The 15,719-nt window shown below is 50.4% G+C and overlaps 1 protein-coding gene across 3 annotated transcripts in view; it reads left to right on the top strand.

Moving 5' to 3' along the window:
• spef2 (sperm flagellar 2) overlaps positions 1 to 15,719 on the top strand; it is a 714,991-nt gene that overhangs the window by 694,412 nt on the left and 4,860 nt on the right. For 2 of the 3 annotated variants that reach the window (XM_072592835.1, XM_072592854.1), the window contains exons 33-37: positions 409 to 591; positions 5,741 to 5,833; positions 8,436 to 8,612; positions 10,619 to 10,801; positions 12,943 to 13,065. In XM_072592835.1, coding sequence (XP_072448936.1) covers positions 409 to 591; positions 5,741 to 5,833; positions 8,436 to 8,612; positions 10,619 to 10,801; positions 12,943 to 13,065 — 759 coding nt within the window. The remainder of the gene's footprint in view (positions 1 to 408; positions 592 to 5,740; positions 5,834 to 8,435; positions 8,613 to 10,618; positions 10,802 to 12,942; positions 13,066 to 15,719) is intronic. The other variant, XM_072592845.1, reaches the window with a different exon arrangement.

Here is a 15,719-nt window from a genome sequence, read left to right on the forward strand (position 1 = left end):
AGTGGGTTTGTAAAAAATGTCAGTGTCAAGTCGGTCGTCATTAATGGAGATGGAGAGGTCCAGGAAGGGGAGCGAGGTGTCAGAGATGGTCCAGGTAAATTTAAGGTCAGGGTGGAATGTGTTGGTGAAGTTGATGAATTGCTCAACCTCCTCGCGGGAGCACGTGGTGGCACCAATGCAGTCATCAATGTAGCGGAGGAAGAGGTGGGGAGTGGTGCCGGTGTAATTACGGAAGATCGACTGCTCTACGAAGCCAACAAAGAGACAGGCATAGCTGGGGCCCATACGGGTGCCCATGGCTACCCCTTTGGTCTGGATTGTTCTGAACAGTTTCTGAGTTGCTGTTAACCTTTGACTGCCACTGTTGATGCCTAGACATGAACCTTTCACTTTTCTGTTGTTTCTAAGGTGTTGGATATTACCAGGATACTGACTGCAGAGTTAGATCTGTTGGATTGGCGGCAATTCCTGCTCTCAGCTGCTCAGCCGTGGCCTTATCCTTCACTTGCTGAACTGCTCGATACTAAAATAAGATTCCAGGCAGTAGATGTTGCAGATACTGGCTTTGTTACAAAGGAACAGTATGATCAGGTAAAGTCACAGCTCACAGAGTCTGAAGGTATAGCTGTGATGACTGTACAATGTACTCACACCCGCAACACAGACATCCACCTTAAACTGACGCACAGACCTTGGGCATGTGGACTCATACTGCAATCCGGCAACACAGGTCAGGAAACACAACTCCAAACCATTTATAAAGCACCAGTCAGGAGTGTGAGGGAATACTCCCCACTTGCCCCTGGGTGGGGGCAGCTCCAACAACACTCAAGAAGCTCAACACCATCCAGGATAAAGCAGCCCTTGATTGGCCCCACATCCACAAACATCCCCTCCCTCCCCCACCGACCCTCAGTAGCAGCAGGGTGTACCAGCTACAAGATACACTGCAGAAACTCACCAAAGATCCTCAGACAGCACCTTCCAAACCCACAGCCACTTCCATCTAGAAGGACAAGGGCAGCAGGTACATGGGAACACCACCCCCTGCAAGTTCCCCTCCAAGCCCCTCCCCATCCTGATTGGGAAATATATCACCGTTCCTTCAGTGTCACTAGGTCAGAATCCTGGAATTCCCTCCCTCAGGGTCATTGTGGGTCACCCTACAGCACATGGACTGCAGCAGAAGAGAAGGCAGCTCACCCCCACCTTCACAAGGGGCAACTAGGGACGGGAAATAAATACTGGGCCCACATCCCACACATAACACAGGATCAAAACACAATTTGAAGCACAGGCACACAAACACAGCCCTGCAACACAAGACCAATTAAACAAAGATCCACAATACACGGTCAAAATACAGGGTCCTCATACAAGGCCCTGTATAATACAACGAGGTAAAAACAATGACTGCAGATGCTGGAAACCAGATTCTGGATTAGTGGTGCTGGAAGAGCACAGCAGTTCAGGCAGCATCCAGGGAGCTTCGAAATTGACGTTTCAGGCAAAAGCCCTTCATCAGGAATAAAGTCAGAGAGCCTGAAGTGTGGAGAGATAAGCTAGAGGAGGGTGGGGGTGGGGAGAAAGTAGCATAGAGTACAATAGGTGAGTGGGGGAGGGGATGAAGGTGATAGGAGAGGGTGGGGTGGAAAAGGCGATAGGCAGGTAGGACAAGTCCAGACAAGTCATGGGGACAGTGCTGAGCTGAAAGTTTGGAACTAGGGTGAGGTGGGGGAAGGGAAATGAGGAAGCTGTTGAAGTCCACATTGATGCCCTGGGGTTGAAGTGTTCCGAGGCGGAAGATGAGGCATTCTTCCTCCAGGCGTCTGGTGGTGAGGGTGCGGCGGTGAAGGAGGCCCAGGACCTCCATGTCCTCGGCAGAGTGGGAGGGGGAGTTGAAATGTTGGGCCACGGGGCGGTGGGGTTGATTGGTGCGGGTGTCCCGGAGATGTTCCCTAAAGCGCTCTGCTAGGAGGCGCCCAGTCTCCCCAATGTAGAGGAGACCACATCGGGAGCAACGGATACAATAAATGACATTAGTCCACATGCATCAAAGTTTTACTTGCACATCCACCAATATCATTTATTGTATCCGTTGCTCCCGATGCGGTCCCCTCTACATTGGGGAGACTGGGCGCCTCCTAGCAGAGCGCTTTAGGGACCATCTCCGGGACAACCGCACCAATCAACCACACCGCCCCGTGGCCCAACATTTCAACTCCCCCTCCCACTCTGCCGAGGACATGGAGGTCCTGGGCCTCCTTCACCGCCGCTCCCTCACCACCAGACGCCTGGAGGAAGAACGCCTCATCTTCCGCCTCGGAACACTTCAACCCCAGGGCATCAATGTGGACTTCAACAGCTTCCTCATTTCCCCTTCCCCCACCTCATCCTAGTTTCAAACTTCCAGCTCAGTTACTGTCTCCTTGACATGTCCTACCTGCCTATCTCCATTTCCACCTATCCACTCCACCCTCTCCTCCCTGACCTATCACCTTCATTCCCCTCCTCCACTCACCCATTGTATTCTATGCTACTCTCTCCCCACCCCCACCCTCCTCTAGCTTATCTCTCCACGCTTCAGGCTCACTGCCTTTATTCCTGATGAAGGGCTTTTGCCCGAAACGTCGATTTCGAAGCTCCTTGGATGCTGCCTGAACTGCTGTGCACTTCCAGCACCACTCATCCAGAATCTGTAAATACAATCCACAAGAGGATTCAGGTAAAGAACGGCAAGGTATGGCTACCTTGGATGAGAAAAGATATTGAAAGTTTAATCAAAAAGTAAAAGGAAGCATCTCTAAGTTTTGGGAAACTAAGTTTCTAAAATTCACTCCCTAAGGAATGTAAAGGAAGCAGAAGGGAACTTAAGTGAGGGATTAGGAGGGTTAGAAGGGACTGGGAAAAAGTGAGGACAGCAGCTGCTGGAGATCAGAGTCGAGAGTGTGGTGCTGGAAAAGCACAGTCAGTCAGGCAGCATCTGAGGAACAGGAGAGTCGATGTTTTGGGCATAAGCCCTTCATCAGGAATGTCCTGCTCCTCGGATGCTGCCTGACCTGCTGTGCTTTTCCAGCAACACACTCTCGACTCTGAAATATCCTTAGCAAGTCGGATGAAGAAAAATCCCAAGGCACTTTATACATGTATTAGGAGCAAGACTGTATCTCGGGGAAGGATAGGTCCACTTGAGGACAAAGGAGGGAATTTATGCATGGTGTCAGGGCAAGGAAGTGAGGTCCTTAATGAATACATCACATTGGTATTCACTGATGGGAAAGACATGGATAAGGTTAAGTTTAGGGAGGGTACGTTGATATTCTAGGACAAGTCGATATTAAGGAGGAGGAAGTATTGGCTGTAATGACAAATATTAAAGTAAATGAATCCCCAGAGCCTGATGGGAACAATTCCAGAACATTGAGGGTGGTAAGGCAGGAACTTACTGGAGCTTTGACAGAGATGTTTATATCCTTGTGCTATTTGAGAAGATTGGTAGCTCAGGTTGAGGTTCAGGTTGTAGGTTTGCTCACTGAGCTGGAAGGTTTGTTTTCCGACGTTTCGTCACCATACTAGGTAACATCTTCAGTGAGCCTCCAGATGAAGCACTGGTATTCTGTCCTGCTTTCTATGTGTGTGCCTTCATCTGTTAAGATGGGTGATATAATGTCCTGTCTTTTTCTCAGAGGTTGGTAAATGGGGTCCAAATCGATGTTTTATTGATGGAGTTCCGTTTGGAATGCCACGCTTCTAGGAATTCTTGTGCGTGTCTCTGTTTGGCTTGTCCTAGGATGGATGTGTTGTCCCAGTCAAAGTGGTGTCCTTTCTCATCCGTATGTGAGGATATTAGTGAGAGAGGGTCATGTCGTTTTGTGGCTAATTGGTGTTCATGTATCCTGGTGGCTAGTTTTCTGCCTGTTTGTCCAATGTAGTGTCTGTTACAGTCCTTGTACAGTATTTTGTAAATGACATTAGTTTCACTGGTTGTTGGTACAGGATTCTTTAGGTTCATCAGTAGCTGTTTCAGTATGTTGGTAGGTTTGTGGGATACCATGATGTCAAGGGATCGGAGGAGTGCGGTAATCATCTCCGAGATGTCTTTGATATATGGTAGTGTGGCTAGAGTCTCAGGGCATGTTGTGCAGAAACTTTGGCATCATTGTATCCCACAAACCTACCAACTACTGATGAACCTACAGGACCCTGTACCAACAGCCAGCGAAACGAATATCATTTACAAAATGCCCTATATGGACTGTAACAAACACCCCATCAGACAGATGGGCAGGAAACTAGCCACCAGGATACACGAACAGCAACTAGCTCCAAAAGATATGAAAAGACATGACCCACTCTCACTACAACCTTACATAAGGACGGGGAAGGACACCACTTTGACTGGGAAGGACACGTACACCCTAGGACAGGTGAAACAGATAGGCACGGGAATTCCTCAAGGCCTGGCATTCAAACCAAAACTCCATTAATGAACACATTGATTTGGACCCCAAACTGGAAATGATATCACCCAACTTAACAGACCAAGACACACAAGTAGAAAATGGGACAGAACACAGTGCTTCACCAGAGGCTCACTGATGATGTTACCTAATATGGTGACGAAACGTCTGAAAGGAAACCTTCCAGCTCAGCGAGCAAACCTACATGCTGATTTTTGTATCCTCTTTAACCATAGGCAAAGTCCCAGAAGGTTGGAGAATAGTCAATGTTGTCCCTTTGTTTAAGAAAGTCCACAGGGATAATTCAGGAAATGATTGGCTAGTGAGCCTTACCTCAGTGGTCAGGAGATTATTGGAGAAGAATCTCAAGGGCAGGAGTTACTCACATTTGGAGAAGAGTCGGCTTATTACGGATACTCAGTGCAGGACTCCAGAAATTTGACTGAGATTTTTATGGAAGTGATGAAGATGATTGACGAAGGTGGGGATGGTGTCGTCATGAACTTTACCGAAGCATTTGAGGAGGTTCCACGTGGTAGACTGGTCCAGAAGGTTACATCACATGGATTCACAGTGAGTTAGTAAGTTGGATACAAATTTGCTTGGCCATAGAAGACAGAGGATGGTTGAAGAAGGGTGTTTTTTTCTGACTGGGTGTCCATACAAAGCCTACAAAATGCCAAACCAGTGAAACTTGTCAATGATAGTGAATGGCTGCAGAAGACAGGTCCAGTACAGACAGCTGAGATTAAAGTGGTGCTGGAAAAGCACAGCAGGTCAGGCAGCATCCGAGGAGCAGGGAAATCGATGTTTTGGGCAAAAACCCTTCATCAAAGGGCTCCTGCCTGAAACATCGATTTTCCTGCTCCTCAGATGCTGCCTGACCTGCTGTGCTTTTCCAGCACCACTCTGATCTTGACTCTGATCTCCAGTATCTGCAGTTCTCAGTTTCGCCTGCAGAGTTATACTTACACAGGAGCAGTACACAGGTTCATGACACAGAAGCAAGACTAGGTCATCAGGCACATTTGCTGTTCCCCATGTGCATCGGGTGTGATTGTGGTAGGCAGTCCCTCTCCCTCACCTATTCTATTCATGAGTGAGGATCTGATTCCCAATCAGGAACCTCTTGGTAAGGTGGATTGTACTTTGAAAACCCAACTACCCATCGACCACTCTCCCTCCATCCAACGGTCCCTCTTTGTGTCTCTGTCCCCTTCTCCCGTATCGTGTTCCCTCAGTCTCTCTCGGTTCTAATTCTTGTTGGTTTCTGATTGCAGATAGAGCTGTGGTTTCAGGGGGACGATGAGTTTGAGCCATCAGATGATCCGACAGCCCCTCTCCCCTTCCAGAGGCTGAAGCAACTCAAGCAGGTACAGTTCCCTTCAGCAGACCCCACCATCACCTCAACCTCAGTATCTCACTTTCCTTAAACATTGCCTGACATCCTTTGCCTAGAGGTTCCATTGACCAGCCTCACTTCCCACTGAGGGGAGAGGGACAGCCCTTGCCATCAAGGCTACATTTGACCAAATGTGACAACAAGGAGCCCGAGCAAAACTGGAATCAGTGGGTGTCAGGGGGCAAACTCTCTAGTTGTTGTGGTTCTGTTCGCCGAGCTGGGAATTTGTGTTGCATACGTTTCGTCCCCTGTCTCGGTGACACATCCTCAGTGCTTTGGAGCCTCCTGTGAAGCGCTTCTGTGATGTTTCCTCTGGCATTTATAGTGGCCTGTCTCTGCCGCTTCCGGTTGTCAGTTCGAGCTGTCTGCTGTAGTGGCCGGTATATTGGGTCCAGGTCGATGTGCTTATTGATTGAATCTGTGGATGAGTGCCATGTCTCTAGGAATTCCCTGGCTGGTCTCTGTTTGGCTTGCCCTATAATGGTAGTGTTGTCCCAGTTGAATTCATGTTGCTTGTCGTCTGTGTGTGTGGCTACTAAGGATAGCTGGTCGTGTCGTTTTGTGGCTAGTTGGTGTTCGTGTATACGGATCGTTAACTGTCTTCCTGTTTGTCCGATGTAGTGTTTTCTGCAGTCCTTGCATGGGATTTTGTACACTACATTGGTTTTGATCATGTTGGGTATCGGGTCCTTTGTTCTGGTGAGTTGTTGTCGGAGGGTGGCTGTTGGTTTGTGTGCTGTTATGAGTCCTAGTGGTCGCAGTAGTCTGGCTGTCAGTTCGGAAATGCTCCTGATGTATGGTAGTGTGGCTAGTCCTTTGGGTTGAGGCATGTCCTTGTTCCATTGTCTCTCCCTTAGGCATCTGTTGATGAAATTGCGAAGGTATCCGTTTTTGGCGAATACTTTGTATAAGTGTTCCTCTTCCTCTTTTTGTAGTTCTGGTGTGCTGCAGTGTGTTGTGGCCCTTTTGAATAGTGTCCTGATGCAACTTCGTTTGTGTGTGTTGGGATGGTTGCTTTCATAGTTCAGGACTTGGTCTGTGTGTGTGGCTTTCCTGTAAACCTTTGTGGTGAATTCTCCGTTAGAGAAACTACTGGACCTGTGCCCCACAACACACTTCACATTCAACAACCAAATATACGAACAAATCAACGGCACCCCCATGGGCTCACCGATCTCTGGACTCATAGCAGAAGCAGTAATGCAAAGGTTAGAACAAACAGTCTTATCGCAAATTCAACCCAAACTCTGGGGCAGATCTGTGGATTACACCTTTGTAATCATTAAAAACACAGAAATAGAGAACACACACTGGATCATCAACGCCACCCTCACAGGAATCCGATTCACTAGAGAAGAAGAAAAGGACAACCAACTCCCATTCCTAGACGTGATGGTACAGAGAACACCAAACGGAGAATTCACCACAAAGGTTTACAGGAAAGCCACACACACAGACCCTACAAGTTCCCCTCTGAGCCCCCTCCCCATCCTGACTCGAAAATATATCGCCGTTCCTTCAGTGTCACTGGGTCAGAATCCTAGAATTCCCTCCCTCAGGGCATTGTGTATCAATCCACTTCACTTGGACTGCAGCGGGTCAAGAAGGCAACTCACCCCACCTTCTCAAGGGGGCAACTAGGGACGGGCAGTAAATACTAGCCTAGTCAGCATCGCTCCCATCTCATGGATTAATCTCAAAAACAAAATGGAGTGGCTGGGAGATCAACAAGGTCTTTAAAGGAGCATTGTGAACTGTGAGGAGAATAGTGTGGAATTCCAAAAGGAGAACGATGAGGAAAAGCTGTTGGCAGACAAATGAAAGTTCAAAGTGGGGAGAGCATTAATTTAGCATGAAGAATGTGTAGAGGGAATGGGAATTAAAGAATACAAGACTGAAGAGAATTCAAGGGCAAAGAGACCTGGGGGTGTACGTGCACAACTGGTTGAAGTGGTTGGAAGGGTCAGGATAATAACAACCTCAGCTTCATCAGGAGGTGAACTCAAGTACAACAACAGCACAGGGAAACAAAGGTGCCACAGGTCTGAAACAACAAGGACAGAAATGCTGGAGAAACTCAGCAGCTCTCGCAGCATCTGTAGGGTGGGGCGGAGGGGGGAGAGAGAGAGAGCGGGAGAGAGGGAGAGTTAATGTTTTGAGTCCGGTGGCCTGCCATTACAAACTAAAAATTCGGCCATAGCTGCACAATTTCTCCAGCGATTTCTATTTTTGTTTCTAACAGTAGATTATGATTAATCTGTGTCAAACTCCTGTAGAACATGATATGGTACCGTATACCATTACTGTTTCCCATAACCCCGATCCACCCACACCCTGACACCACACCGCCCCCTTCCCCCCACCAACACACGTACACACACCCCCCTATATACCCCAGCCCTTTGCCTATACAGAGTACTGTCTCCTAGCTGCTTTTTAACTGGACATCCTTTCCCTTTGCCTTACCCTTGCCCCTCTCCCTTACCTGTGCCTCTATCCTCTATCTGCTCCATGTGCTGGTGTTCCCCTTTCTCTCTGAGCAGATCTCTCACACACTGCCTGTTTGGCTCTAGGCTTTCTTCACTCTGTTTGCTGACGAGAGCCGCTCTCCACCCGAACTGGAATACAACAACATGCTGCTGTACTTCGCTGCTCACCGTGACCCAGCCCAGGGATTCCACCGATCACTCAGTCTGGCTGCAGGAACAATCCTGACCTGGAATCCAGAGCCAGACTCCACCACACTCTGGGTGAGCACTGTCCCTGTCCCTGGGAGGGTTTGATCGGGGACACTGTAGAGGGAGCTTTACTCTGTATCTAACCCCGTGCTGTACCTATCCTGGGACTGTTTGATGGAGACAGTGTAGAGGGATCTGTACTCTGTATCTAACACTGTGCTGTCCCTGTCCTGGGAGTGTTTGGTGGGGGTACAGTGTAGAGAAAGCTTTACTCTGTATCTAACCCCATGCTGTCCCTGTCCTGGATGTGTTTGATGGGGGGGGGGGGGAGGGCACAGTGTAGAGGGAGCTTTACTCTGTATCGAACCCAGTGCTATCCCTGTCCTGGGAGTGTTTGGTGGGGGTACAGTGTAGAGGAAGCTTTACTCTGTATCTAACCCCGTGCTGTCCCTGTCCTGGGAGTGTTTGATGGGGAACAGTGTAGAGGAGGCTTTACTCTGTGTCTAACCCCGTGCTGTCCCTGTCCTGGGATAGTTTGATGGGGACAGTGTAGAGGGAGCTTTACTCTGTGTCTAACCTCATGCTGTCCCTGTCCTGGGAGTGTTTGATGGGGACAGTGTAGAGGAAGCTTTACTCTGTGTCTAACCCCGTGCTGTCCCTGTCCTGGGAGTGTTTGATGGGGACAGTGTAGAGGAAGCTTTACTCTGTATCTAACCCCGTGCTGTCCCTGTCCTGGGAGTGTTTGATGGGACAGTGTAGAGGGAGCTTTACTCTGTATCTAACCCCGTGCTGTCCCTGTCCTGGGAGTGTTTGATGGGGACAGTGTAGAGGAAGCTTTACTCTGTGTCTAACCCCGTGCTGTCCCTGTCCTGGGAGTGTTTGATGGGGACAGTGTAGAGGAAGCTTTAATCTGTGTCTAACCCCGTGCTGTCCCTGTCCTGGGAGTGTTTGATGGGGACAGTGTAGAGGAAGCTTTACTCTGTATCTAACCCCGTGCTGTCCCTGTCCTGGGAGTGTTTGATGGGGACAGTGTAGAGGAAGCTTTACTCTGTATCTAACCCCGTGCTGTCCCTGTCCTGGGAGTGTTTGATGGGGACAGTGTAGAGGGAGCTTTACTCTGTATCTAACCCCGTGCTGTCCCTGTCCTGGGAGTGTTTGATGGGGACAGTGTAGAGGAAGCTTTACTCTGTGTCTAACCCCGTGCTGTCCCTGTCCTGGGAGTGTTTGATGGGGACAGTGTAGAGGAAGCTTTAATCTGTGTCTAACCCCGTGCTGTCCCTGTCCTGGGAGTGTTTGATGGGGACAGTGTAGAGGAAGCTTTACTCTGTATCTAACCCCGTGCTGTCCCTGTCCTGGGAGTGTTTGATGGGGACAGTGTAGAGGAAGCTTTACTCTGTATCTAACCCCGTGCTGTCCCTGTCCTGGGAGTGTTTGATGGGGACAGTGTAGAGGAAGCTTTACTCTGTATCTAACCCCGTGCTGTCCCTGTCCTGGGAGTGTTTGATGGGGACAGTGTAGAGGGAGCTTTACTCTGTATCTAACCCCGTGCTGTCCCTGTCCTGGGAGTGTTTGATGGGGGACAGTGTAGAGGGAGCTTTACTCTGTATCTAACCCCGTGCTGTCCCTGTCCTGGGAGTGTTTGATGGGGACAGTGTAGAGGAAGCTTTACTCTGTATCTAACCCCGTGCTGTCCCTGTCCTGGGAGTGTTTGATGGGGACAGTGTAGAGGGAGCTTTACTCTGTATCTAACCCCGTGCTGTCCCTGTCCTGGGAGTGTTTGATGGGGGACAGTGTAGAGGGAGCTTTACTCTGTATCTAACCCCGTGCTGTCCCTGTCCTGGGAGTGTTTGATGGGGGACAGTGTAGAGGGAGCTTTACTCTGTATCTAACCCCGTGCTGTCCCTGTCCTGGGAGTGTTTGATGGGGACAGTGTAGAGGAAGCTTTACTCTGTATCTAACCCCGTGCTGTCCCTGTCCTGGGAGTGTTTGATGGGGACAGTGTAGAGAGAGCTTTACTTTCAGTTTAAAAGAGTAGAGACCCAATTTAACGACAATCCATGTCTAATCTTCTGATCCAGTCTGAACCATATATTGATCAGCAGTCTGTCAGGGAGAGTCCGAGTGTTCCCGATGCCCCTCCTGATGAAGCTGAGATGGTGCCAATATACGCACTGTTTCAGATCCTGACCCATGGGGCTGCCAAGACTGAGGACACACATCGCCATAGCAACAAGTATGAAACAGAACAGCTTTACTGCAAGGTAGGTAACACGACAGAGTGACAGGCTTCACTCCTGGAGCAAGGAGTTACCAGTCACTCACTATAGGTCATACTCACTGAACCCTGTGATTGGTCACTGAGTCCGGGGATTGGTCACTGAACCCTGTGATTGGTCACTAAACCCTATGATTGGTCACTGAGTCCAGTGATTGGTCTCTGAGTCCTGTGATTGGTCACTGAACCCTGAGATTGGTTACTGAACCCTGTGATTGGTCACCGAGTCCTGTGATTGGTCACTGAACCCTATGATTGGTCACTGAGTCCTGTGATTGGTCACTGAACCCTGAGATTGGTCACTAAACCCTATGATTGGTCACTGAGTCCAGTGATTGGTCACTGAGTCCTGTGATTGGTCACTGAACCCTGAGATTGGTTACTGAACCCTGTGATTGGTCACCGAGTCCTGTGATTGGTCACTGAACCCTATGATTGGTCACTGAGTCCTGTGATTGGTCACTGAACCCTGAGATTGGTCACTGAGACCTGTGATTGGTCACTGAGTCTGGGGATTGGTCACTGAACACTGTGATTGGTCACTAAACCCTATGATCGGTCACTGAGTCCAGTGATTGGTTACTGAACGCTGTGATTGGTTACTGAGTCCTGTGATTGGTCACTGAACCCTGTGATTGCTCACTGAGTCCTGTGATTGGTCAATGAACCCTGTGATTGGTCACTGAGTCCTGTGATTGGTCACCGAACCCTGAGATTGGTCACTGAGACCTGTGATTGGTCACTGAGTCCTCTGATTGGGGGGCAGGAGCAGGGGGAGCTGGCTGTGTATGTGCACAGATCATTGGAGGGGGCAGGACAGATGGAGATCGCAGGGAATAAAGCACACAGTGTCCTCAGCTTTATTAATAGGGGCAGACAGTACAAGAGCGAGGAGGTGATGGGGAGCTTGTACAAGACCCTGTTTGACCCCCAGCTGGAGGATTGGGGACAGTTATGAAGGCCACGTTATAGGGAAGATATGAGTGTATCAGAGAGAGTGTGGGGGTGATTTACAAAGATGGTTCCATTCTTATAAAGAAGGTCCGTTCCTGGTAAAAGGAACAAGAATGAGAACACATATGAGGAAAGACTGAGAGACGTGGGTCTGTTCTCATTGGAGAGAAGAAGGCTAAAAGGGGATTTGACAGAGACATACAAGATGATCAGAGGGTTAGATAGGGTAGACAGTGAAAGACTTTTTCCTAGAATGATGATGTCAGTGTGTATGAGGGGGCATAACTACAAATTGAGGGGTAATAGATTTAAGACAGATGTCTTTACACAGAGAGTGGTAAGGGTGTGGAATGCCCGACCTGCTAATGTAGTTAACTCAGCCACATTAGGGAGATTTAAACAATCCTTGGATAAGCTCATGGATGATGATGGGATAGTGTAGGGGGACGAGCTGAGAATAGTTCAGAGGTCAGCACAACATTAAGGGCTGAAGGGCCTGTTCTGCGCTGGATTGTTCGATGTTCTGTGTTCTGTGAAAGTGATATGCCGAGGGAGCAAACATGCTGTGAAAAAAAAACCCACTTTTTCTTCAGCAGTTAGTTAGGGTTGGAGTGTACTGCCTGGAAATGTGTTCGAGACGGGTCTGACTGAGCCAGTCACACACCTATTGGAGAGTTATTTGGACGGAAGTGATGTGCAAACAGGGAATAGCAGGAGCTTGGCACTGCGTAATGATGCTCATTTAACACTTTGTGGGCCGAAGGGCCTCCATCTGTACCACAGGAATCCTGTGACTGGGAGTCCTGCTGTTAGTCAGTGGGTCAGACAGAGATTGGTGATGCCTATAAAATGTAAAAGATTAATGGGGAAATCAGGAATATGACATTGAGATAGAGGATCAGCTGTGGCCATATTGAAGGGTGTGGCTGGTTTAAAGGGCAGAATGGCTGACTGCTGCTGCTAGTTTTTTTGGGTGTGCCAGTGTTTGTCAATTCACTGGGTGTTGTCCTGTGCCATGGCCTGTCCTGCCTGAGCAGACACACTGGCATACCCAGCCATGGTCAGCTCACCAAATCCCAACGGATGACAAGGTACCCTTGCATTTGCTGATTGTGATGTTCTCTGTCATTCCCAAACAAAGCACTCACTCTGACTCTCTCTTTTCTCTTGCAGCATTTAACTCAGGTGTACAAAGACTTGGGATCAAAGAACTTTGAAGCTGTTCCATTTCAGATTTTACTGAGGCATCCATTCATCATAGACATGATAAAGAATCCTCTCAAATTTACCCTGCCTGTAAGGAGAGACCTCCGTCCTTCTCATTGTCTGCCTGCCTTCCTCTCCTTTCTCTCTCTCTCTCTCTGTGCGTATCTTTCTCTCCCTGACACACCCACCTCTCCCTTTTCTCTCCCTCTTGCTCATTCTCCTTTTGTTTGTCTCCCTTTCTCTATCCATTTGTCTGCCTGTCTCTCTCTCTCTCTCTCTCTCTCTCTCTCTCTCTGTATTTCTCTCTCTCTCTCTATCCCTATCTATGTCTGTCACATTCTCCCCTCCTCTCTCCGCGTGGCACGTGTCTGTGTGTGTCTGTCTGTGGGGGGGTGTGTGTCTCATTCTCCCCATCTCTCTGTCCCTGTTAGAGAGATCTGTAGCTGAGCCCGTCAGATCTGTGCAAGTCAAAAACAACCTCCTAACCATTTTGATCCCATTGTCCAGCACATGGCACATTGAATATTTTGGCATCACGAGTGTACATCGCAATCCTTCTTCAATGTGATGGCAGATTTCCTGATTATATCGTCCTCTGGGTGAAAATGTTTTTCCCCACATCTTCTTTAAAGTCCCTGCCCCTTACCTTAAATCAAAGGCCTCACCCCACACACACACACCACCCCCCCCCCCCCCCCCCCCCCCCCCAGACACACACACACACACACCACCCTGGTCATTCTCCCTCTGTACCCTCTCCCCGTGCTATCACACCCTGGTCAGTCTCCCACTGTCCCCTTCTCCCAGTGCTATCACACCCTGGTCAGTCTCCCTCTGTCCCCTGTCCCAGTGCTATCACACCCTGGTCAGTCTCCCTCTGTCCCCTCCCCCAGTGCTATCACACCCTGGTCAGTCTCCCTCTGTCCCCCCTCCCAGTGCTATCACACCCTGGTCAGTCTCCCTCTGTCCCCTCTCCCAGTGCTATCACACCCTGGTCAGTCTCCCTCTGTCCCCTCTCCCAGTGCTATCACACCCTGGTCAGTCTCCCTCTGTCCCCCCTCCCAGTGCTATCACACCCTGGTCAGTCTCCCTCTGTACCCTGTCCCAGTGCTATCACCCCCTGGTCAGTCTCCCTCTGTACCCTGTCCCAGTGCTATCACCCCCTGGTCAGTCTCCCTCTGTCCCCCCTCCCAGTGCTATCACACCCTGGTCAGTCTCCCTCTGTCCCCTCTCCCAGTGCTATCACCCCCTGGTCAGTCTCCCTCTGTACCCTGTCCCAGTGCTATCACACCCTGGTCAGTCTCCCTCTGTCCCCCCTCCCAGTGCTATCACACCCTGGTCAGTCTCCCTCTGTCCCCTCTCCCAGTGCTATCACACCCTGGTCAGTCTCCCTCTGTCCCCTCTCCCAGTGCTATCACACCCTGGTCAGTCTCCCTCTGTCCCCCCTCCCAGTGCTATCACACCCTGGTCAGTCTCCCTCTGTCCCCTCTCCCAGTGCTATCACACCCTGGTCAGTCTCCCTCTGTCCCCTCTCCCAGTGCTATCACACCCTGGTCAGTCTCCCTCTGTCCCCCCTCCCAGTGCTATCACACCCTGGTCAGTCTCCCTCTGTCCCCTCTCCCAGTGCTATCACACCCTGGTCAGTCTCCCTCAGCCCCCTCTCCCAGTGCTATCACACCCTGGTCAGTCTCCCTCTGTCCCCCCTCCCAGTGCTATCACACCCTGGTCAGTCTCCCTCTGTCCCCTCTCCCAGTGCTATCACACCCTGGTCAGTCTCCCTCTGTACCCTGTCCCAGTGCTATCACCCCCTGGTCAGTCTCCCTCTGTACCCTGTCCCAGTGCTATCACCCCCTGGTCAGTCTCCCTCTGTCCCCCCTCCCAGTGCTATCACACCCTGGTCAGTCTCCCTCTGTACCCTGTCCCAGTGCTATCACCCCCTGGTCAGTCTCCCTCTGTACCCTGTCCCAGTGCTATCACCCCCTGGTCAGTCTCCCTCTGTCCCCCCTCCCAGTGCTATCACACCCTGGTCAGTCTCCCTCTGTCCCCTCTCCCAGTGCTATCACACCCTGGTCAGTCTCCCTCTGTCCCCTCTCCCAGTGCTATCACACCCTGGTCAGTCTCCCTCTGTCCCCCCTCCCAGTGCTATCACACCCTGGTCAGTCTCCCTCTGTCCCCTCTCCCAGTGCTATCACACCCTGGTCAGTCTCCCTCAGCCCCCTCTCCCAGTGCTATCACACCCTGGTCAGTCTCCCTCTGTCCCCCCTCCCAGTGCTATCACACCCTGGTCAGTCTCCCTCTGTCCCCCCTCCCAGTGCTATCACACCCTGGTCAGTCTCCCTCTGTCCCCTCTCCCAGTGCTATCACACCCTGGTCAGTCTCCCTCAGCCCCCTCTCCCAGTGTTATCACACCCTGGTCAGTCTCCCTCTGTCCCCTCTCCCAGTGCTATCACACCCTGGTCAGTCTCCCTCAGCCCCCTCTCCCAGTGTTATCACACCCTGGTCAGTCTCCCTCTGTCCCCTCTCCCAGTGCTATCACACCCTGGTCAGTCTCCCTCAGCCCCCTCTCCCAGTGTTATCACCCCCTGGTCAGTCTCCCTCTGTCCCCTTTACTGTCACATCCCCCTCTACAATGTGGATCCCAGAAATGTACACAATACCTTCGCTGTGGTCTGATCAGCATTTTAGACAGTTCCAGCATAACCTCCCTGCTCTTAATCTCTGTGCCTTGGCTAATAAAGGCAAGA

Source organism: Chiloscyllium punctatum, chromosome 2 (genome assembly GCF_047496795.1).
Source record: "Chiloscyllium punctatum isolate Juve2018m chromosome 2, sChiPun1.3, whole genome shotgun sequence".
NCBI classification, from domain to species: Eukaryota; Metazoa; Chordata; class Chondrichthyes; order Orectolobiformes; family Hemiscylliidae; genus Chiloscyllium; species Chiloscyllium punctatum.